Here is a 25,900-nt window from a genome sequence, read left to right on the forward strand (position 1 = left end):
CAGGTGATGTTTCTTAGTTCATAAGTGACTAATCTTCAAGACTGATTAGTCAGCGCAAGACTTAAATTTAATCTAGCACAGTGTCTGGCTTGAATCATAACAATTAAGTAACCCAAGAATTTCACTGTGCACACAGAAAATTACCAAAATAAAATTCCAAGTAACAGTTAACTCAGGTAAAATGCAAACAAGAGCCCAGGATATTCAATCTCAGTCAGCCAGTTGGAGAAACCTTGCCATAAGTTATTCATGATAACTACTCTAATCATCCTAGTCAACTATTCTAATCATGATAACTAAACTATTCATGACCCCTGCTGTCTTACAAAGGTTTATGTCTACTGAAGATTTTAAAATGTTACCTGACAATGCCTAGATTAGCAAGTTCTTTAAAAGTAATGTTTCTAAGTTCATAATTGACTGATCTACAAGATAGATGAGTCAAAGCAAGACTTAAACTTAATCTAGCACAGTGTCTGACCACAGGCAAGTCTAAAGGAAATTCCTGCATAGGAAAGGCAGAGTATTGACGAGCAGATGGTCCCTCATAAGGAAAGGCTAGGATTCAAGCAGTGCCTCAAGGACAAACCCACTCCTGGGGAATCAACATATTCAGTTGAGCAGGAGCCAACAGAATTATCTATGACTTTGAGGTCTATACTGTGAAAGTTTTGGTTCAGGTCACTGAACTTAGTCAAAGAGCAGAGGTTGTGCTCGGATTAGCAGAGGCAATTCCAATGCATGAGAACTTCAAGCTTTTTTTGACAATTATCACATAAGTGAACCATTCACTTGCAAACTCATTTTACTCAGGATTTATTCAGCTGGCAACATCAGGGCAAACAGACTTAAGAGTTGCATAATCAAAGCTGACAATACACTGAAAAAATAGAAGAAGTTTTGACTACTGAGTTGAGACCAATAGCAGTATAGTGGCTACGAAGTGGTTTTACAGCATCATGCACTTCCTCTTGCATAATTATTCAATTGACACCAAAGTTTTTTACATGCACCAACTTAGGTCAAAGAACCCAATCACAAGTACTATAGCAAGACCTGCACTGCACCAACTGTCCAGTATTGTCCACAGTCCATAGCCCTTTAATTGAATTTAAAATAGCCAAACAGTCTTTTGAAACTTGTGCCCCTCAAAGATGCAGTTGAATTTTGTAAAGACAACTTGAAAGAGGATAGAGAAAAGCATAGAACTCTAGGTACAGAGCTGCAGGACTAGATGTCTAAGGGTGGAAACAATCTTGCCATAAGAGGTGAAAAATCATAAAAAAAACTTGGAGCCAATGGAGTAATTTGTAGTGATAGTCCATCCTCTTTTTATAGTGTAGTTAGTAAGCATAGTTTATCTTCTGAAAGTAAAGACTGTTCATCTGCAAATGTTGTTGATACAAATAATGAAATTCAAAGTGAATTAATATCCAGTTCAGAATCAGCAATTTTTGTCTGTGCTGAATCTCTCTAAAATAGTAATAATGTTTCATCCCTTCTTACAGTGGCAACAGTGTCTCAGAAACAAGCATAGCAGATGAGGATGGAAAAGATTATATACAAATAAGTAATGATACATTGGCTTTTTTTATATACAAAAAGCCAATGTATATCAGCTAAACAATAAGATTGAGGAGTAAAAAGCCTTGTAACAGATAAGGGATACAATTTGGTGATGTTAACAGACAAGAATCCCAAGAATAGTTATACTTGATTGGAGGATAGTCATAACCATATTCCTGGATACCAGGTAATATCCAATTTGAGTTCAAGTAATTGCAGAAGGGGTGTATTGGTAATACTTACAGAAAAATATGATATTGAAGTGGTATATGCTCCCCCTATTAATGATTATATTGAGTTAGTCTGCTTTTATCTGAAGTTTCCACTTGACCCCAGTATTACAAGAGTTACTTGTATTTATACAATCCCTTCAGCTCCATATAAAACTGTTACACAACAAACCATAGCATATCATTTTCAAACAATCAGTGCATTGCATAAAGGTAATCAGCTAATAGCTAGGGACTTTAAATTCCCACAAATATCACAGAAAAATGGATTTGGTTACCATGAAGATGGTGCAACACAGCAACCATTCCTCAATAATAAACCAACAAGATACAGAATCTTCCAGAACCCTACCTTATTAGACCTTATTTTCCTTAATAGCCAAAACCTTTTGGAACATATTGAGTACTTACCCCCCCCCCACATGGTAACAGTGACCACATAGCTATACAAATACAGCTCCACCTAAAGACTATGACTAATAGATTTATTAAAAGAGCCTTTGCAGATTACAATTCTATCAAGAGGGAACTGAAAATGGTGAACTGGAGTGAGATTTTACAGGGATCAGTAGAAGAGCAATGGGAGAATTTCAAATTAACTTTACTTAGAATTCAAGACAGCAACTCTTCTGTATCTTACAGGAGAAAGCCAAAGACTCTTCCATACACAGCCAAGGAAATTAAGAAGCAACTCAATAAAAAAGAGATCTTTGAAAAAATACAAAGCAACTGAGAGTCCAGACCAGCACAAGAAGTTCAAAAAATCAAGAGATAAGTAGAGAGATTTAACCAGAAAACTTTATCAGAACAATGAAGCCACACTAGCTAGAGAATGTAAGTATTACCCACAAAAATTTTGGCAATATGAGTCATGTAAAAGTCCTGGTAGGCAATCAATATCTAAACTAACTGCTTTAGGAGCTCAACTAACAGATGTCAAAGAAATTTGCAGATGAATTAAACCACCAGTTTCTGTCTGTTTTTAGTAGCACATGAAATATAGATCTACCCAATGTTGAACCTACACAAATCCACCATCCAATTTAGCCCACTGAAATTAATAGCTCAAATATCCTCAAAAAACTTAAATTGCTAAATATCAACAAATCGGTTGGGCCAGATAGGTTACATCTATGTCTACTGAAAGAAGTTAATGAAGACATTGCCAGGCCACTCTGCTAGTTATTTAAAGTCTCCCTATGTACCAAGGAAGTGCCAACAGATTGGAAAACAGCATTTGTCACCCCTTTGTTCAAAAAGGGAAATAAAGACAGCACAGAAAACTACCATCCCATAACTATAACTTCTGCTGTTACTAAAATCCTGGAGAGAGTAGTAAATGATTCTGTCATGAAGCATCTCAAACTTAATGGGATACTATTACCCAGTCAACATGGATTTCAACTGGGAAAGTCTGTAGAAACAAAGTTGCTGGAGACTTACAATGTTATGACAGACCTGATTGATCAGGGCTGAACTGTGGATGTCTTGTTGCTTGCCCTTGCAAAAGCATTTGACAGCATCCCATATCCACACTTGAACAAAAAACATGTCTCATGTGGATTTTATGCACACCATGTGGACTGGTTCTCAATTTTTTTTACAGATAGAACACAGAAAGCAAGGTTTTTTACAAATGAAGGAATATCAATCCTCTTTGAGAGATGTGGAGTCACCAGTGGCATCCTGCAGGGTAGTGTCTTAGGACCTATCCTATTCAATATCTATGTAAAATGATATTTTTCAATTAACTACAAATCATCTAACTCTTTAAGCTGACAACTTAAAATTGTTTGGTGATGTCAATCATGTGTAACTACAAGCAGATCTTGACTATATTCAAAACTGGGTGAATGTTCAGTTTCATTACAAGCTGTCTAAACTGGAAACTATGCTGCAGAGCAGCATGGTTTTCATACCATAGTACTTAGAAATGCTAATTCTAGGAGCACATCCATTTCTGGTTGACCCTCTTCCTCCATAGGGAAAACTAAGATGTGTTAGTCTAGGAGCCCTGCAGGCAGTGGGGTAGAGTTTGTATTCTACATTTATTTAATAAACCTTGTTTGAGGTTTGTTTTTTAGTTTTATTTGCTGAATAAACATAGAATACAGACCTTGCCCTGCTGCCCAGAGGGCTAATATAATTTGCTCTATAGGTAATGTTATCTGTATGCAAACCCACTTTATGCACTTTTAGTCTTGTTGAAGGGGGATTTTTTGAAAGCTAAAAAATGGATGTGCTTCTCTAATAATGACAAAGAAACAAAATGTAATTGTCATAATTTTGCTATATGCAGTAATACACACTTTAGAGAGCTTGCTACAAAACTAAACATTTGCCCAAAATTGGGCAAAACATGAAACATGAGCTTCAATATTGACAAATGTACTGTTGTTCATTTTGGTAAGCCCAACCCAGGTTTCAAGTATACTATGGTCAACCCAGCTGTAAATAGCATTCTAGAGCTGTAAAGCATAGCTGAAGAAAGAGATCTTGGAATCATTGTTGACAACCAGTGTAAATTCTTTTCAAAATGCAACATGACTGTGTCTCATGAAAACTCTGTCTAAGCACTCTTACTATTTACAGTAGATCTCCATTTGTTTTTGTGAGGTTGTACAAGGCCCTTGTCAGACAAATGCTTGATTTTGAAATGTGCATAGCATCATCAGGATACAGTGGTGATGTATAGCTTCTGGAAAGTGTGCAAAGGAGAGCCACAAAGGCAGTATCTAAGGTGAAAGACAAGCCTTATGATGAATTTTTAAAGGAGCTTAAATTATCTACACTGGTTTGCTGACAACAAAGAGCTAATATGCTTATGACATAGGCTATAAGATTAATTCACAAGAAACCCTCCCCCCAATTTATTTGCAAATTTCCCAAAATATTGACACTGACAGGAGAGAACATTTAAAGAAGTTGTTCAAGCTATATGTCAAAACTTGACACTGACAACAGTTTTTCTCCTGTCATATAGTAAACCACAGGAATAGTCTCTCAAATAAAATAGTATCAGTGCCTAATAATGAAGCGTTCAAGAAGTCATTAGATGTTACCATACCTTAAACTGCAGCTTGGAGCAATCTAAGGATTTGTCCTTGTAGAAAGTCTAGAGTTGATAATACATGACACATAGTTGGATATGTACACTTGACTATGGTTTGATGTTGCTGATTCAAGTGCTTCCTAGTTATACTTAAATCTTTTGTTGACCATTTGTTGTCAAGATGGTTCTTAAAGCTGTTTGTGGTTTGGGCAGCAGTAATGGTATCTGGTAGTAATTTGTTCCAGAGGTTGGCTACATAGTTGGTAAGAAAATGTACACATTGCTGCTTTGAGGAGAAATGCCTAGATAACTGTAAGTTATATCCCCTTGTACAAGAGTCCTGAGATGCCAGAGGAAGGAGATCAGGAAGTGTCTTTGAATTAATAAGTTTATGAACCAGAATGGCATCACCCTGTCTTCTTCTATAAACCAGAGTTGGGAGTTTCAGCTTGCATAACCTTGTAGGGTAAGGGAGTTCATGCAGTCTACTCACCATCTAGTGGCTCTTCTCTGGATATCTTTGAGAATTTTAACATCTTTTTTGAAAAGGGGGTATGCAAGGACCATACCTGTCTCAAGCCATGGCCAAACAAGTCCTTCATACAAAAGGCTCAGAATTTTAGGAGAACAGGAGGAAATTATTCTTTTTATGAGCCCTAGTGATGAACTAGCTGATGCTGCTGCCTTCTTTACATGAGTGCTTAATTTAAGATGATCATCAACAATTACTCCTAGGTCACATTCTTCCAACACTGGAGAAAGAGAGTTACTGTAAAGAGAGTAAGTTGTATTGTGCTCCCTAGAAGAACCAGTGGGATGCATTTGATGTTTAATCATTAACATTATAAAGTATGGAGCAATTAACAGATCAAGATGGATCTTAATTTGCTCTAAAGTGCAAATTAAGGTAATATACGTAAGGTAATAGGCTATCAAGTGAAAATTTGAAATTCTAGGGGATCATTTCCAACACAAATGAGCATTAAATTTGGATTCAGTGTGTAATTCTGACTATAGAGCTAAGTTTTAACTTTACTCTTACCCCCCAAATGTACAAACACTTACCCAGAATTGGTGCTGTTAGGGGTAGTGGTAAAGCTTATTTCTGATGCAAATGCAGGTGAAATTTGGATTCAGGAATCAATTCTGACTATAAATGTAAATTTATTTCTTAGCTACCTGAAGAGTCCATTAATGTAAACCTTACCTTTATTATTTCGAAAAATAAACAGGAATCTAATGGTGTCATTTTAATTTTTATGTCACCTTTGCACATGGACTAAGGCTATAGACTTTAGAAGAGGGGGGTTAGGGATAAATGGTCACAGATGTGACTTCAGCCGCAAAAAATAGCATATAGCCTGGTTAGCAATTTAACAATGGCTCTTTTTATTATAGCATAACTCCTTCTGAAAGCCACTATCCTGCAATTTTTCCTATATTGATCATAAACAAGGAATGGCAGTTAAAATCAAAAGTAAAACAATACCTTAATGGCCTCAACACCACTTAATCTTTTCTGGTTTTCTTGATCTTTGAGGATTAGAAAAGGTCTTCCATACTCGTCAAAGGCTAAAGCCCCAACAGAGGCCATGATTGAGATGGATAAAGGCTCCGGTACACGCCTTTAACAATTTTTAAATTGATTGCCTGAAAAAACATAACAAAATATCCATGAATTGATATATGCAGGTATTTTTAACCTACAAAAAATCAAAAATAAAGAATGTATTCCATCAAATGTAACTTTGTGTATAATAATGAAGGCGAAAATTCACTTACGTTTTACATTGTGAATTAGAATTATTATGTTCCATTTAAACAAGCTGGCTGTCAAAGACTCTAAAGGGCCGGACAAACGCAGCATTTTTCAGCGTCGATTTGCAATGAAAACGGTGCCGATTCGAGCTTATACGGCACCGAATTTCATCATGATCATAAAAAAAAATCCTCAATCCTTTTCTTTCCTTTAGCTCAAAAATCCAAAGAACTAAATAATGATAGCAATAATCAGATATTTAACAAAAAGAACTTCATGATTTATTAATGAAAGAATTTGTAATTTAAAAATTTCAAATTAATTAAAATTTTAATAACAAAAGAATTTACGAATAATAATAATAATAAACTAAATAATAAGTTAAGATCAATCATGTAACTATTAACATCCTACAGTTAATTAATGCTGTACATGAGTTTAGTTTTTAAAATCTCGCAAAAATTACATTGTTTTTGTAACGCTATCATTTGCTCACTAGGCTGCTGAATTCGGTGCCCAGAAAAGCTACGTATCTCACGCCCTTAATTCATAGAACAAAAAGAATGCTGTTCTTATGGTCTGTTGAATAATGTTGAACTCATACAGATGTCTTAAGTGCCCTATCTTCCAGTCAGAGGCAACGCTGCAGCATTGTAAAGGCCGTACGGCTCCATTGCTTTATTGTTTGTTATTTTTCCCAAAGGCGCTTCATAGGGGAGGGGTCTTTGTATAAACTTCTAAGGAAGCTCATTCGATTAGAAATCAGGAGTTCTAGTCTCATTTTAAGAGTCAAAAGTGATCGGAGGGCAACTAGCCCCCTGTGCCCTTTTCCCCAAATACAGCCAAAAAAAGGGTAAAAAAGGTTGAAGGGTAATTAAGCTTGAAATGAAAGGTTCTACTTAAATTTTTCAGAGTAAAAAGAGATCAGAGGGTGACTAGCCCTTCTCATCCCTTTTTTGTCAAACAAATATGATAAAAAATTTGAAGTAGCCATTTTGTAAAAAATGGTTCAAACATCAGATTATAAAAATTCCAGAGTCGAGACAACCCCCCAAGGACCAGGGGTAGGCGTTGTAATTTATGCGTGAGGGCATATATAGTTCTTATAGAAAGAATGCTCGTATAAAACTTCAGAGAGGGCTCATTTGAATGGAAATTGAAAGTTCTAGTTCATGTTTAAAGAGTCAAAAGAGATCGAAGGGTAATTAGCCCTCCCCTCCTGTCTCCACACGCTCTATCTTCCCCAAGCCCATTCGACAAAAATTATGAAGTAGCTATTTTGTAAAATATAGTTCAAACATCAGTAAAAAAAAACTCCAGGGCCAGCACAAACATCAGCAGCCTGGGGTAAAGTCTATAAAGTTATGTCCCTGGGGCATATAAGTTTTGGCCCTGGGGGGTTGTGTCGGCACCAAAGTTTTTGTTATCTGATCTTTGAACTACTTTTAACAGAATGACCACCATTTCTTTTGTCTCTTAAAAAGTGAACAGAAAATCTCAATTTCTAATTAAAGAAGCTCTCTGAGAAGTTTACACTAGCATCACTTCCATAAGAACTATATATGCCCCCAGGACATAACTTAAAAGACCTGCCCCTGGGCCCAGAGGGATTTTGTCGACACCGTAGCTTTTGTTATCCGATCTTATAACTATTTTTAACAGATTGGCTATCTCAAATTTTTTATCGGATGCTTTTGGGGAAAAAGTGCTCGGGAGGCTAGTTTCCCTCCAATCTCTTCTGACTCTTAAAAAGTCAACTGAATCTTTAAAATTCCAATTAAATTAGATCTCTGTGAAGTTTATACGAGCATCTCCTCAATGAGAACCGTATTTTCCCCTAGGGCATAACTTACAACTTCTCCCCCTATGCCCTGGGGATTGTGTCGACACCGTAGTTCTTGTTATCTGATCTTTGAACTATTTTTAACAGAATGGCTATCTCAAAATTTTTATTTTGTGAATTTAGGGAAAAGGGCGTGGGGAGGGACTAGTTTTCCTTCAATTACTTTTGACTCTTAAAAGGGCACTAGAACTTCCAATTTTCAATCAAACGAGCCCCCTCTGAAGTTTTTTACGACGACTTTTACCGTGTGAAGTGCCTCTGGACCAAAAAAAAACAATAATAATAAACCATTGGAGTCGTATGGCCTTTAACATAGGCAACGCCATAGCGTTGCCTTGTATATGCGGAACATTTTAGATTTTGATTCATTTTAATTATACTTAATAACAAGTTATATTGATGCGAGATGTTCTTCCCAGAATGTATAAAATTCACTTCTGAAACATGGAACTTCGGTAACCGATTTTGGAATTCGTGCCGAAATCTACTGAAATTTGGTACTCTCAGAGATTATGTTGTAAATACTCCGTTTTTTATGTTTTTGACTTTCGTATAATTTTGGTTTTTGGTCAAATTTCACCGAATCTCAAAGAGTGTTGGGAGCTACCCCCTCCGTTTGCAACGCACCTGCCTACTAGAATAAAGTTAAAAAGTAAGAGTCATTTTCTTTTACGTGCATTAAGCCCTCTATTGTTGAAATGTCCCAGGGTAAAGTCTCCAAACCGAGTTTAATCCAAATACTATAAGTGATTTGTAAGATGTTGTTGTTTGTTGTTTTCCTTCCTGACCCCAAAACAGACTGATTCGCTAGCTTCTTCGGTGTACTATGCCACTTGAAGGACAAAAACTGCTTCACTATGGTGATATATATTGGTAACGGAGTAATGCTGTAATTGATGGGTTTCATTGGGAACAACAACAGGTATGATGTAAACACAGACACAAAGGGAAGTGAATGCTACCGTTTATTTAATAACAAGAGAAAAAATTCTGAAAAAGACACTTGATCCTATAAATTTTTGTGTTTTGCTGCTTGTTTGCGTTTTCCACAGTGTTGGGTTAAGTACTACAAAAAAGCATTTAAGTGTTAGTACCAAGTATATCAGTACTAAGTGCTCGAAGTAAATTGTACTTAAATACTTTGTACTTAAGTACATACTTAAGTACGGAAGTATATGGCTTGCCGGACTTTTTTTGCATGGTAAAAAATATGGTTAGGTTGTCACGAGAGAAACTGACATTAGTTGTTCTATTATTTCCAGCGGAGAAGTGAAAGGAATTCCATTCTAGTACCACCAGGGTTGTATTCGGGGGGAGGAGGGTGACCAAGTTTGCCCCCTCCCCCAAAATGCTTCTTTGACTTGCAAATTCGTCTAAAAAATGCTCTAATCTTACTCGAGGCCCTTAGAAAAAGTCCATGGGAGGGTAGTTTCTTGTAAACCTCTTCCCCAAACAAAATTTTTGGGGTAAAAACCCTCTCGAACGAGAATCCTGGATACGACCCTCAGTACCATCGACAGCAACTCAGCTTCAGCCATATTGTAACTTTTATAGCCAAAATTCATTACGATAAAATATACTGTCTAATAATTATCCCAGTATATACTTTCACAGTGGTTTAATTGGGTAAACATGACATATGACGTAACAAGAATGACATATCCAGTTGTTACATCAAATAGGCTTTTTCAGAATGTTTTTCTTATGTCGCCCGTCTGAATGCTGCATTAAGCATTGATCACATTGGTGTGATAACAGGAATAAGAAAAATGAAGTTCGGTTCTATTTTCTCGCATGCATCACCAATCAGAATGCTTAATTGATGGTGTCAACGCGTCAAGAAAAATTTGGAAGTCAAAATGAACAAAACATTAGCTTTACTTGGCTGTTTTATTGTATTCGTATGTAGTGAGGCAACATTGCTTATCATACCAATGTGGACAATGCATTATATGTAATTAAAAGGACTAAAGTTCACTCTTCATTGACAGATTCTGGCACCAGATTCCGGAATCTGGATCAATAAAGACCGATCATTTTTTGACAGATCCGTCAACAGATGTCTGGTCTTCATTGGTCCAAATTCTGAAATATGGTGCAAGAACCTGTCAATGAAGACAGAACTTAAACCATAAAAACTCCGTCTAAACAGTTGCCGTAGCACTATCATCAATATCAGAGTTTAATATATGACTATTTCGATAAAAGATGGCTGAAAAAAGTCTTTATTTCAATGAGGAGTCATAACATCTTTGTTTACTTTTAGTAACAAAAGCTTCTCAAACTTAGCATCTTCTAAGCGGTTTTTTTTGCAGTCAATACACCTCCTGCAGCGGAAAATAGGCGATCAAAGGGTGCAGATGATGGGAGAAGATTATAAAATTTCTTACGTAGTTTCCCAAATTTCGGATAGTCTTTCAGAGAATCAAGGGCTCTCCTATTGTCTTAAAGAAATTTTAAGAATTCAGCTTTGAGACTAGAGTCTCTATTCACTTCTTGATCACTGACAGTATCATCGTCTTTCATAAATGAAAATCAATTATTTGGCTCATTTGTACCAGACTTCTCAGCACCAACAGCCAGCTCATCACGGGAGATAAGCATGACCAATTTTTTTTTTTCATTTTTAAGTTCACTATGTCTACTATTCGTTTCTTTTTCACCCTTGCAAGGCCGGAGTCAACCATCGTAATTTGAAACTTTGGTGAGAGCAAGTAGCTTTGACTAGTTCACTGAAAGCCTCCTCTTCCAATTCCATTGGGAAAACATACAAGAAGTGTTCATGCAAACCACCTACAATGGCCTCTACTAATGCCATAGCATGCTTGAGAAAACGGATATTCTGAAGTCTTTCTAGTTTAGTCTCAAACCATAAACTACTGGCAAAACAGCATCAAGATAGCAATTTTTTCGCCTTGTGAAAAATCTATGGCTTGGTACAATGGATCTGTAAAAAACAAATACTCCTTAAGCAGATGCCTCTCCACCGGCTTCAACTTTGGAAGTTTTCATTTTAGCACTGGATAACTCTCCTGCATTAGACATGTGTACAACATGCTTTACTGCATCATTGAAAGAGTACTAGCGAGTAGCACTTGATATGACTTGGTGCCTTCCAGTAATTTCCAAAAACTTATCAGCAGCTTTTGTTTTATGATTTTTTTCATTCCATATGCTTTGGCCTTTGGAAATGACGATTTGATACCTGTGTAACTTTTGTGATGTGTGCTCCAAATGTCAGTAGTGGTGTAAAGTTAGTCAGTTTCACGAAATAGTTCGGCCAAGGATCTTTTCAGTTATATGCTTCGACTCAACACATAAAATAATGCTTTTCGAGTCAATGTGGTTGCATATGGGGCCTATCCTTGAATCAGATTTCTGAAGACAGGTTTCTCAACTGTGCTTAAAGGGCAAGTAGACTCAACTACATAGTTGATTATCAAATCATCAACTTGGCTTTTAATCAGTTTCCCCAGTCTCTTTTCAAAGGATTCTTCTCTTGGGGTTCTTGCTTTTTCATAATTTGGCAGCTTCTCAGAGCTTCTTGAACTTAAGAGAACACGGATCTTGCAGTACCCCCTTCCATGCTTTCTTCATTTCATTCGTCATCCACTAGGAGTATTCCACTTTCAGAAGACTGTACCTCTGCTTCTTCCTTGTATCTGACAAATGCCTGTTGCGAGCGGGGGTGGACAAGCTACAAAAAAGCAATTTTTTAAATACAAAAACAGTTGACATTCCAGATATAATGAAACAGTATAGGTTTATGTTGGTATTTATAGAATATGAAGATTAGAGGATTTAAGATGGTAATAAAAAAAATTGGACCAAGTATGATTAAATAGCCAACGATCTGCTCAAACAACTAAATATGTGATGGTAGTAGCTCATCTAAAGCCCCTCCCTCATATTCTTATTTTCATCTAGCTATTGAAAGATTTGGCATTGGTTTTAATCTTCGTGATTTAGGTCCCTGGTAACCTCAATTTTTAGTTTGATGCCTGAGGAGTTAAAGTATATTTAAGTAAATGTATTCTATACTATGACCCAACACTGGTTTCCCACGAATTTACTATTGTCATTATGTGTTATGTGCTTTCGTAGCTCTAAAAGGTTTTAACAGACTACTTTGTTAGATCAGATCTGAGCAATATGTCAGTTGGGGTTTTATTTGAAACTCTTTCCTAATAACAAAAATCCGTGTCACTAGGCAGAGCGCCACCATTTTCCTAAAACCATCTATTCGCCGCCGAAAAGAAAACCAGAGTGGAGTCGGAGTGTAGTAGACAAGGTTTTTTCTTTGATTCTATTAACAAAGACATAAAAATAGCTTCCCCGGTTCCAGGGAAATTTTCTCTAAGAAAATACCAAATTAAAGCATCCCTCCAAATCCAGGGGACAATTGCACTCCTTTCCTATTGATGTCTCTAACCTCAACCATGCTGAAAAATAAAATAATCACATTGTTGACAGCTTAAAGAGCAATTAAAACTAGAGATTTCAAAATACAAAATAACATTGATTGTTGAATCAAAATGAAACAGTTGCGGGCATCAAGTCATGGTTAATTGTAGAAAAAGCCAAGACAGATAGTCCAATTGAGTGAGAAGCAAACCTGGGATTAATTCACCCCCTTATTAGGATTGTATTGAAAGAAGTTCATTTGTTATAAGATATGCCTATCAATTATTCTTCCATGCTTCATTGCTAGGAATGTAGAGCCAGACTGCTGAAGCAGTTAAATTATAATTTTAGTGGTATTTCTAATTTGATGATTAGTCAAGAATCAAGTAACGTTTTTTTTTTTTGATTTTGTGATTTTTTTGCTCAAGAATCTAGGGTTGTTTTTTTCCTGCAACGGCAACTCTAAATGAAGGCAGAACATTTAAAACTGTCACGTAGGCAGTGCGTAATCAATGGTCTAATGTTCGTTGTACTAAGCAGTTAAAATAATTTAATATATAATTTTTATTGTAAGTACACACTTTCCATAAAATTCTAGACAAGCTACTTCTTGCTAGCAAAAAGTCACTAACCTAGAATTTTACCAGTTTAGACCTGTCAAGTAGGCCTAGGCAAATTTCTAAGACTTAAAAAACAGAAAATGGTTAATTTAGTACCTTGGCAATGCCTTCCAGTAAATTTCTAGCTAATTGACTTCTTGCTATCTCAGAAAGGGTTTAGGTTAGGAAAATGAAACTTTCAGGGATGGGTCTACAGGCTAAAGTATGGGTCAATGTTGATATTACCCAAATAATTTTTTTGGTCATGAAACTATTGTTAATAGATGCATTTTGACTTTTTAACATCTTTTCTCTCTTGCAAAACTACTGCAAACTCACCATTATGGACTTATTCTGGCCCAAATATTCTTGTATTTAGCCTAGCCTATATACCAATGCTTGGTGCAGCATTTCTTTATTTCTGCTTTAGGAGACAAGAAAAAACTTTTACATGCATTTTTTGTTCAAGCAAAGCATTATTCATTGTTTGAGCATTATCTGATAATGATATGCATAATAGAAAATTGATATTTGATAGAGGTTAGGTTAAGTACATTCCAAAGGCAAATTATTTTATGCTGATTCTTTCATATATAATCTTCTCTAAAAACATCCAAAATTTGTGCAAATTGTCTCTAAAAGCCAGAGCAATTTTCAGTCTTAAAATTGGTGATAATGACCAACCTAGACCATTAAGACTGACAAGATAAATCCAAGCAACTAAGGCAAAAGGCACTGTTTTAACCTTGCACCCCCTTCCCCCTGGGGAAGTGGGAATTTTTGATCATGGTTTTATTTCTGGTTATTGACGAATAAAAATGTCAACTTTTGTTTCAGATTCAGAGCTATGATGTTTCTAATATTTTTTAAGAGAATAATCTAAACTAGCTTAGAAAACAGAAAATTATTTTATATACATAATAATAAGAAAATTATTATTTAAAATTGTCTACTTCTGTTTCAGATTCAGAGCTATATTATAACTTAAATTTTTCTTAGAGAATAATCTGAACTAGCTATGGAAACAGGACAATTATTTTATTTGTAAAATAAAAAATTAGCTGGCAAGATCCAGATTAGTAACAGATGTCAGTTATCATCATTCACAGAGTAAAACATCCATTGGACCTTATCACTCTGAAGTGTGAATTAAGGTAATTAAGGTTAGTGATTTCAAATTTCTGATCAATAAAAATAGAAATGATTACAATTCTATATATTCTATATAGACCATTAAGACTGACAAGATAAATCCAAGCAACTAAGGCAAAAGGCACTGTTTTAACCTTGCACTCTCTTCCCCCTGGGGAAGTGGGAATTTTTGATCATGGTTTTATTTCTGGTTATTGACAAATAAAATCGCCAACTTTTGTTTCAAATTCAGAGCTATGATGTTTCTAATATTTTTTAAGAGAATAATCTAAACTAGCTTAGAAAACAGAAAATTATTTTATATGCATAATAATAAGAAAATTATTATTTAAAATTGTCTACTTCTGTTTCAGATTCAGAGCTATATTATAACTTAAATTTTTCTTAGAGAATTATTCTGAACTAGCTATGTAAACAAGACAATTATTTTATTTGTAAAATAAAAATGTTTCTTTTTTCAAAATTTAGGAAATATATTTGCATATCCTTCAAACCTTATAAATTAGAACTGAGCAAAGTTATGAAGCTGAAAACAATTTTGTTCTACTTTAATTAGGCAGAAGATCTATTTTGCAAGGTTTCACTTTTATAACACACATATTTTTATAGGTCATCAAAGGTCAGGGCCCTCTAGAAGGAGGAGTAGAGGTAGTTGCTTCAAAATACCTTCCCAGGACATACTTTAGTCTATAGATTCATCCTTGAAAGTTTCATTTTCCTAACCTAAACCCTTTCTAAGATAGCAAGAAGTCAATTAACTAGAATTTTACCTACCTTCCTATAGTATGTTTTTGGCCCTGGAGTCATTATTGGAAGTTTCATTTTCTTAACCTTACCCCTTTCCAAGATAGCAAAAAGTAGCTAAACTAGAATTATACCTTTTATTTTGTTTTATGTATGTCTGTTCCTAAGCTGGGTAAAGCTTTAATTTCATCACAAGCTGTCTAACTTAGAAATGCTAATTCTAGAAGTGCATCCATTTTTTAGCTTTCTAAAATCCTCCTTCAAAGAAACTAAATGCATAAAGTGGGCAGGATTTTGAAACTGGGGGAAATGTTGAGGTATGACAATATGAATGAATAATGACCTAAAAACAATATGCCATCATCAGAATCTAGCTATATGCAGTAGGCTAATTCAAACAAATAAAAAGAAAATATCCTCCCTTCAAACTTTTAACACCACAGAAGCTTGCCCTTGACTAAATCCAATTTCTGGGGAAAATAGGGTTGCTATGACGAAACACCAGGACAATAACAAACAAGGCTTAACCCATCAGAATGCAGACCTTACCCCACTGCCCATGGGGCTCATGGTCTAATATGCTTTGCTCTTTTGGTAATGTTACCTGTAACCAAAATCTGATGTTTGTTTTGTTCAAAAATGAAAGTGAACTATCTTGGATGTTAGCATTAAAGGATACATAAGTTATTTAATTATCTTTTGACCTCCCACTATGCAGAAATTACTGGCAATGACTAGAATTTGTATTTAAAATATAATTTCATTCATATTTTAAACTCCCAACTTTTCCCTTGGCTTCAAAACCCTGCCCACTTTATGCATTTTAGTTTGCCCCCCTGAGGAGGAAGATCAACCAGAAATGGATGCTTTTCTAGAATTAACATTTCTAAGTGCTATACTATGGAAACTATGCTGCTTTGCAGCATAGTTTCCATTTTATACAGCTTATGACAAAACTAAAGTTTTACCTTAAGCTGCCTGAGGCCAAAACAGCTACACACACTCATGCTCCATCCCAATTTTTTTCAAAGCCCCACTCTTTACACCCTCTTGGGAAGTTTCTATTTTCCTTAAATCTTTCTTTATAACATAATACCTCCCAACCATGGCAACCTGCTTTTTGTTTTGCCCTTGTAAAGTGGCTGACAAGGATAATCTTTGGCAATTTGTAATCCCTCATTTGCAGAATATGCCCTAGCCATCTCAACCTTTCTTTCATTATAGCACTGGATAAACTCCTGATTTAATACAAAACTAGCTACTAAACTCATTTCTTACCTTAACTGTTGCAGAAATATTCTTGTTACATTGATCACTTCAATGTATTTGCCTAGTTTACCCATAGATTTATAATTCTAAATAGATACCAGATCTTGTATGAAGCTGCTTGCTAAACCTGAGCATGTAACAATCTTTGGTGGCACAAACAACCCAGTATGTAGACATGGCAGGGGCTATGGTGATAATCTTCTTTGAAAAATGCATTGGCAATAGCAGTAATTTTTATGGCCTAATGGAAATACACAAACTTCTTCAAAAATATTTTCGGAGAATGGTAAACCCTCATTCACAGAAGGTATAGAGCATTGTCTGCATGTTTTTTTTCTGATAAATTGATTTTATATTTCTAAACTTTCACCCTACTATTATGTGTCTTTGGTATATAATTAAATAAATAAAAAAAATTAGCCGCAAGTACAAAGCAACATCAGAACTTAAAACAAACAAAAATCCTCACTTATATGAGAGGGTTGCTCCTGCCTGAGCACATCACTTTCTACACTAAATTCTGACTTTTTTAGAATTTTGAAAAGGGTTAATTATTCCAATTAAACAGCACTAGAGTTTTAGGAGCGGTTTTTAAAGAATTTAGACAAAAAGTCAAACTTTAGCATAAATAGCAAGGTATTGAGGAGGGGACTAGAACTAGTATCATCAACTAGATTAGTAAAACTAGACTAATATCATCAAAAATGGTTCTTTAAAAAAATTACAGACCCAACAATTCTAGCTCAGATACTTATAATTGGCCATTAAATATAACTGTTTTATTCAAAAACTGTCTGATTGATTTTATGCCAATGATTTTAAGTGAAAGTTTATATATTTGTCTGAAATAGAATACAGCAAATCCCTGAAATGACTTGCTCCTTCACTACTTGATTCTTTGCTCAAATGCAGATTTAAGTTTGAAAAAAGACTAGAATGAGAGGAGAGGCTTGAAAGAATACTTAATTTAATTCTCATTACTATGTTGTTGTTTTTTGCAGTGGATATGGTAGAAAGGTCTGTTAATCCAAATGTCTGGATTGCAGTTTCTGTTGTTTTACAAACTAGTACTAAGCTTTCTGAGAGTTCAATTAACTCATCTGTTTGTTTTAATCAAATTAGTATGCTAGCATACACTTTTTTAGAGGTGATGAGAGCCCCAGAGCATATTTTGCACTGTAGTTTTCCAAGAAGTTGGTGAGCAATAAACCCTGCAGGATAGGCAATACACTTTATTTGAGTGTTATATGTTTTGATTCCACAAACCATGTATTTCTTCTTGGTCAATATCCAAGTCTACTTCAAAATTTTCTCCTTCAGCTACTTTTTTATTTTCAAGCAAAGTGCTAAAACCCAAAGGAACTGCATTTCTCTGATCAGCCTCTTTAATTTTATTATGTACTAGAAGTTTCCTGTAAGCAACATTAAACTGGCAAGTGGATTGTTATTCCAACCTCCACAACTTCTTATGTAAGAAAAAACATTTCAAGGTGATCTTGGCTAAACTAATAAGACAAAATGTAGTTTAAAAGCCTTTCAGGATTATTAGGCTTAACAAGGTTGTCATAGAGAAAAAGAACAGAGTATATATTGACTGAAAATTGAATAAAACCAGTACATCTTGGTCCACAGATAATCAATGAATTTTCAATACCCTTTGAACTTGGGTTGTTATTAAGACATTTCAGATTCAGATTGGGTTGTCTCACAAAACGTTCAGATTCAGGCTTGAGGGGTCTTTTGTAGAGTATTGCAAAAGGTGACTTTGACTTCATAATATTAAAGAGGCAATCAAAGCAAAGAAGGAAAGAAATTGTTGCACTATCATTTCCAAGTCTAGGAAATTTACCTTCTATTAAAAACTTTATGGCTTCAGCTGATGATTTGTTAAGTAGCTGAGCTGCTTGTCAAACTTTCATTTTTGGTTAAAAAAAATATATATAATGCCTAGTATATGCACTAGGCAATATATAATTATATATAAAACTAGCTGTTGGGGTGGCGCTTCGCGCCACCCCAACACCTAGTTGGTGGGGCGCTTTGTGCCCCCCCGCGCGCGTAAGTCGTTACGCGCCATATTAGTTACGCGCCATTGTAGTTGTGTCTCTGTGTCCCACCTGTGAATATAGATAGATTTATATATGTGTTTCAAACTACATAAAAATTGCAAATATACAACATTTTTGGCTTTCCCACTACTGGGAGCTTTCCGTTTCCAATTGCCAGCAATTGATCTGAAAATGTTTGACCAGAGTCATCATTTTGCAATCGGACACGCATATTTGTAGTTAATTTTAATATTTTTACGTGTGCCCATAAAATAGAATTTTTCAGGCAAGCATTCATTTCGTCTGCAGGAGTTAAACTACGTAAAAATTGCGAATATACAACATTCTTGGCTTTCCCATTGTCTGTGCATATACAAAGCCGTATGTACTAATAATGACGTCATATGCAAACGCTCTTTTTACAAACAAACAAATATGCATACACACAACTCGTTTTTATATAGATAGATAGATACAATACAAATTAACTGCGTAAAATTTGCGAATATACAACATTCTTTGCTGTCCAATTGCCGCTGCATATAAATAGATTGTCAGGTTTACCTGCAACATACAATTGTCCATGGGAAAAACAATCAGTATTAAGATCTATACCACATTTTTCTAATGATTGACCTTGAGCTTTGTTAATGGTGATTGCAAATGCTAATCAAATTGGGAATTGCAATCTTTTAAATTGAAAAGGCAGATCTGTTGGAATCATGGGAATGTGAGGAATAAGAACAGCCTCACCCTCAAAAGGCCCTGTCAAGATTGTGGCCTCTATTAGGTTTTCCATTGTTTTTTTTACGGCAAGTTGCGTGCCATTGCAAAGCTTTGGTGGGTTGATATTTCTTAAAAGTATTATTGGTACGCCTATTTTTAGTTGTAGCACGTGTGGTGGAAACCCTGAAAGATCTATGGAATTTAAAAATTCAGATGGATAATTAACCGCTTCATTTGGTTCCAAAACTGTGTCGACTGACTTGTAAAGGACTGCCTGGTCTCGAATCTTGGTCAAAACAATATTGTTGATTTCGTGGACATCTATATTTTTGGGTGCAAGAATCGCTCTTTCACTTAGCCATTTATTATTTTTATAACTTTTTAGAATATTTGGAAATACTTTTTCCATCAATTCATTTTTGGACGTCACTAAATTACAGAAATCAGCAGGTAGTTGTATACGTCCTGAAATTGAGTCTATCGTATCATAAATGTCTTTTTGTTCCGATGTTAACTTGGAAATGTTATTTTGTACATACAACAATAGATCACTCGTACTGTAACTTTGTTCACGATCCAATTCTACACATGTCGAAACAGCAGCGATATGGTTAGGTGAAGGCATTCCCAAATCCTGAAGAGGTTTGTTTGCCATACGTATGCACAAATCTTCTATAATAACTAAAGTGTAGTTATAAATTTCTGATGTAAAATCAAAAGTCATATCTGACGTCTCTAACTGTTTTCAATGGAGTATATCTTTGGACATTTTTGACTTATATTTTTCCCATAACTCTGTAGGAGCTGATGGAGAGCAAGTTGTTAAAATGATGCCAAACAATGCACGAATTTGACTTGGGGTTGACGTTTCGCACGCGTCATTGATGCAGTTATCCCAGTGTTGGTCATTCTCCAATAAATTCAGAGCTTGGCATGCACTACGGTAAGTGTCATGTATAGTACCGTTTACAGTTCTCAAATACTCAAAGGATGTCGGACCGGGTACATTCACCAAAAGCAGGCGTAGAAAGAAGCATTCATGTTGATTGGGGTGAATGGTGTAGAGTCTTCCTATCGTGGTATCTTTGAAGATGGTAGGTTGGCCGTCGACTGACTTACCCTGTTTTCGACGTTCAAATACTTTATTTTTAGTATTCCACATGTAATACAAAGGCACTTCAGTATACAGCAGTTTTTTTGCAAAAGAATCATTTTTGCAAAGCGAAAAAAAGCTGTTAATTTTGTATACGGTGGATTCAGGGCTCTTTGTTGCACATTGGTTTCCGAGAAATAAACACGTTGACCATTCTGTAAATGTACTGCTAAGTGAACAACAGCTGGACTACGTTCATGTATTGGAAATGAAAGAATTCGCCAAACAGCTTCATTACTGCTTATGTATCTTCCAGCCTGATATTGTACAATTTTGTCGAAATCTTTGATTTTGGGCTGCAAGCCAAAAACTGCCATGTGTCACTGCCTTTGTTGACATATTTACTTATGTATTTGATTGCCTTTACGGAGTTACAGTATTCAACGTTTATGTGTGCATTAAATGTTTTTGATAATAATGGGGAATATGGAACAACCCACTGGTTATCTACTTTGATGGTGGTACCGTTGCCATTGTAGGTTCTTCAGTCATTTTACAATTAGAAATTTCTCTTTCAACGGTCTTCTTACAATTAAAAATTTGTCTTTGAACGATATTCTTAAATACCTGTGTCCTGGTCGTCATTTATATTCCCTGTGTCCCGGTCATCATTTGTGTCCTGGTATCCCAGTCTGTAATTTCTCTTTGAGTGTCCCGGTCGTTATTTATATTCCCTCTGTCCTGGTCGTCATTTGTATCCCGGTCTGTAATTTCTCTTTGAGTGTTTTTTCTTTTTAGTATTTTTTAGTTTTTTACATTTTTCCTTTTTCAGTTTTCTTTTTCTTCTTTATTTTTCAGCTTCACTATGAAATACATATCGCCGAACCTTTGTTTTTTTTAACTAAAATCTGGTAGGCATTGATGACCTTATCCAAGTCAAAATCCCAAACCCAATCATCATCACTATCATTTTCAGTTTTGATATGTTTTGACTCTTGCTGTCCAGGTGGATCTTCATCTAACTGCGCGGTTTTGCGTTCTTTAGCCTCAAGCCTGTTTCCTTGCTGTTCTTTTGACTCCTCGGCACGCTTTCTTTTCTGACTTTCTCTATCAGCAGCAAGTTTTTTGGCATAGACTCTTTGAGCATCTTCATTGGCTTTTGCCATTGTAAGTTCATCAGTCATTTTAAACTTAAACATTAATAGATTTCTACGTGAACATATATGTCTTAAATATCTTTAATGACATCACCATCATAGCAAAAATGACGACAACTAACTTCATGACGTCAGTCGACAGAGAAACATGACGTCACCTGACAGACAGACAACTTATTTTTATATATATAGATATATATGCATGCCCTCAGACAATGAATGCATGCCTTCAGACAATGAGTTACCAATATTGTTTGCAGACGTCACAGCAATTAGTTTGTAGGCTGGCAACGAGAAGGACCTATGAATGGCCCTTGAAACTGTTGCTTTTAATGTAAATTCTTGGTTTCATGCTAATCAACTAATACCTAACCTAGAGAAGTCGGAATTTGTGATTTTTGGGAAAAGTTTGAGAGCAGTGAAGCGTGTGTCATTTAAAACTATTAGTATTGGAGCTTCCTCCATAAAAAAGAGTGGATCTATTTAGATATTTAGGTATCTACATTGACTCAAGGCGCATTGACTTTCAAGGCGCATATTAATAAACTCGAGGCAACAGTGTCCAGGAATCTCAGTTGTTTGCGTAGAGTAAAGTTCTTGTTTCCTTACCAAATAATGAGAAAATTATATTTTTCATTAGTGGAAGGGTATTTTCAATATTGCCTGACCATTTGGATGCTGACATTCCATTCACATTTACAAAGACTCCAAATTGTCCAAAACAAGGCAATAAGAATCCTGGGCCTTTTTTTTAACACACTCTAGGAAGACAAAAGAATTATCTGAAACTAAAACATCATTTTTATTTCTTGATATTCTTCAATTACAGCAAATTTTTCACCTTAATATAGGCATATGGTTTTTAGAAGTCCAACGTAGTGTTAATTTTGTCAATAAAATGAAACTCTTGGTTGAAAATAAACATAGCCATTTATCAAGAGCAAGGAATAAGTTTCTTTTTCCTTTTATTAAAAATGAGAGATCAAGACTAAGTTTAAGATATCAACTTCCTGAGATTGCCAATAAATATAAACTACTTGATTTAATAAATGAGTCACCATCACTCTATACATACAAAAAGAAATTGAAAGAGATAGTTCTTTCTGCCTACAGTAGTGGGGACTGAATGTAAAGTGATTTATTTATAAATTAGTTTATAAGTCCCATCTGTGTCTACGAGTCGATTTTTTTTCCGCTTCTTCTCTCTCTCTCTTTATATGACACTCCGTGTGAGCTATTGAGGTGTAATTCCTTCCTTTTTTTTTCTCTCTCTATTGTTAAAGGAGACAAAAGGAGTTGCCTGCCTGTCTCCTTTGTATAAGATTTATGTATGTATATAGTTTCTTGTTTAATAAAGTCAATAATAAAAATAATAATAGTCACCTTGTTTGCAAGTCTTAAACCATCATCTATATCTGGAAATTCATGTAATTTCTCAAAATAGTGCTATTTAATAACTCCACCTGTTTGATCTTCAATTAACTTATAATCACAAGTAGTGTTTCTGACAAGCTCCATCATATGACAAGGGTCCAAATTAATACAATTTTTTTTCAGTTTTATGTGTAGGATTGGGAATCAATGATTCAATATTAAGAAAACATAGTTTAGCTCCAAGAGATGAAGCATTGACATGTTACAAGAAGTAGCATCAAAAGTGATGGAGACAATCTTCAGATTATCATCCTGAATTATATGAAGTGCAGTTTTAATTAGGTTGCCTCTTTCTGTACTGGTTAAAGAATCAATAAAAAATATGCAACTGGGAGCTTATTATTAAAATTATTTCCAACACTCATAAAAACTAACACTTCCCTTGCTAAAGGAGTTGTATCCCTAGATGACATTTTTAAAAATGTCATCATTGACATTTTAGTCCATGCTCTTAAAGTTTCAATAGATGACAAATTAAACTCACAACTTTTCCTGACATCCTCAAATGCTCTATGGGAGTAAAAATGAAGAATTAAAGCCCATGCTTTTAGACTCCCTGGATATTTCATTTTCCCTTCCCCACTCAAACACCTTTGGACCAACTCTAGAGAACCACCATATAGTTTTTTTTTTGGATAAGCTCATCTATTTCTATCATTAATCAAATCTTTTCTGGCATTAATCTTCAACAACAATCTTTCAAACTAATTTTTTTTTCATTTGGTGCATCTTATTGGTCAGATTTTTTCAAGATATTTTTTTGACAATTTGTATTTTGCCTTGATTTCTTCCTTTTTCCTTTTGATTCTTGTATACAGTAGTCATGGTCTTGCAATATTTTTGATACTCAATTAGGTATACATATGTTTCTGCTAGTGCCCACTTAGAGACTTGAAGTGGCAAAAGATGAGGCACTAGATGTTGGGGAAGATAGAATAGAAACTTCTTTTCTGACAGTTTGAATAGCATTCACACTGTCACTTTCTTGGGGGCATTCAATGTCAACAGTCCCATAGGCTGTGTTGGCCACAACTTTGTTTTGCCTTGCAAATAGTCTTCAGCCTTGAACTGGTCTGAACAAACACAAAGGTTCTTTGTGCTAGGAAAAATCTGATTAATGGTAGAAAGCCACAAGTTCCTGTGGGTTATAGCATTTGGTAAAACTTGACATAATGGACACAAAATTATAGTTTGTACCATTATGTGTATTGGCTGTTCATTTTTTCTTAAAAGCAACCATTATTTAAGCTGAAATACCATAACAAAAAAGAGAACAGGGATGACTTTGACAAAAAAGAATCATTTTTTAACCTTACAGAGGTATAAAGCAATTTTACAATTAAATTGGCTTGTGTAGATGTGGTGGAGAGGGGAGTCAAAACAAGAAGCAAATCATATTTATAAGACTTTTGCTTGATCAGAAGAGAAAGTAGTCTGGGTTTTTCCAGAAATATACCCCCTGTCTGTTTTTGTGGGTACTCATAAACGAAATGCTTTTTAAATTTGAGGAGATCTCTTAAGGACATGTTTTTAAAACCTGTACAAACCCAAAATTCTATTTTTAATCTGTATTGCAAACAATCATTTAGATTGGTACCAGTGTAGTGGTTGGCCTCTTCAGAAGAAACCCCCCCCCCCCCACTAATTTCTTAGCCAACTTGAAAAAAAAAAATCTAAAACACTTAGTCATATCATTCCTAAAGTCATTTTAATTTACTTTACCTCATCACACTAATGGTGAAAAATATTGCCAAAATTATTTATTCTCCATGAAATTTCTTTCAGGATTTGATATGCATTTCCTTCTTAGGAGGCCAACTACTATATCAGTACGTGTATTTCATTAGCTTTTCTATGCAGCATTAACTTTAACAAAGACGTAACTTATCATGAGATTCAAAATAATATAGAAGCATACTATTATGACTATAAATAAGAACATCAGGTAGGGATGCATTTTCAGAAAAGCAACTAGGGTATAATAATTTACTTGTAACCTGCAGTAGAAAATGTATAAGCAGTAAAGTAACACAGGAAATAGGACAAAAAAAGAATGAACAAAAATAAACATGAAGGCTTAGGTATATATAAATTCATACCAAGAATTCTTATTAGCACATATGCATACAAAGAAATTCTCATTAAACAAGTTAAAACAATTGCATAAGAGAATGAAAAAGATTTAACTGCAGGTAAGCCTCTGCATTTAACTTGGTATCCAACTTATAATGGGAAGTCAATGCATCATTTTTACTAAACATTTGAATAATCTTATGGTTCCTGTACCAACAAGATAGACATAAAAGGTATATACAGCAATGGAAACAAAATGGTTTAATTAGCATGTTTCCTTTATATCCATTTAACCCCAGTAAATTTACTGAAGACAGAATTTAATGGTATGTCTCTGTTTCCCTATTTAATTAATTCTCTACAATAAATCTGTACCACTCACAGGCCCAGATCCAGTGTGTGTTTTAGAGGAAGGTATCCCAAAGGAGTTTAAGAATTTTGCTAATTAGAGGGGCAAAAAAAAAACAAAAAACAAGAAAGTCTAAGTTTTGTTGGTGACCCCTGCAACTATTGATTCTGTATCTACTCCCGGCCATTGATTCTAGTGTGGATAATAATTATCAGGCTATCACATATATCATTATTTTTATTTGTTTGTTATTAGCAGTTTCTTCATAATAGCATTGCTTTGTCGAAATTCCAAGGTGAATTTCTTGTCAAAAACTTGTCAAGTATACGAATTTCTAAGTCTTAAAAATCAAAAGAAGATAAACATAGTAGCTTGGTAATACCTTCCCAGAGCATGTTTTTG

General features: G+C 35.0%; 2 protein-coding genes across 5 annotated transcripts in view; one reads left to right on the forward strand and one right to left on the reverse strand.

Annotated features, from left to right (window-relative positions):
• The window catches only part of LOC136040994 (T-complex protein 1 subunit epsilon-like), a 47,549-nt gene extending 41,051 nt beyond the window's left edge, over window positions 1–6,498 (reverse strand). The window contains exon 1 of the mRNA XM_065725489.1: window positions 6,338–6,498. Within this exon, the coding sequence (XP_065581561.1) occupies window positions 6,338–6,442 (105 nt within the window). The 5' untranslated portion in view covers window positions 6,443–6,498. The remainder of the gene's footprint in view (window positions 1–6,337) is intronic.
• Window positions 6,499–13,290: 6,792 nt separating this feature from the next.
• The window catches only part of LOC136040664 (cytoplasmic aconitate hydratase-like), an 83,629-nt gene continuing 71,019 nt past the window's right edge, over window positions 13,291–25,900 (forward strand). For all 4 annotated transcript variants that reach the window (XM_065724952.1, XM_065724953.1, XM_065724954.1 and 1 more), the window contains exon 1: window positions 13,291–13,423. The gene's annotated coding sequence lies outside the window, so the exon portion shown is untranslated. The remainder of the gene's footprint in view (window positions 13,424–25,900) is intronic.

The sequence above is a fragment of the Artemia franciscana genome, chromosome 21 (assembly GCF_032884065.1).
Source record: "Artemia franciscana chromosome 21, ASM3288406v1, whole genome shotgun sequence".
NCBI lineage: Eukaryota > Metazoa > Arthropoda > Branchiopoda > Anostraca > Artemiidae > Artemia > Artemia franciscana.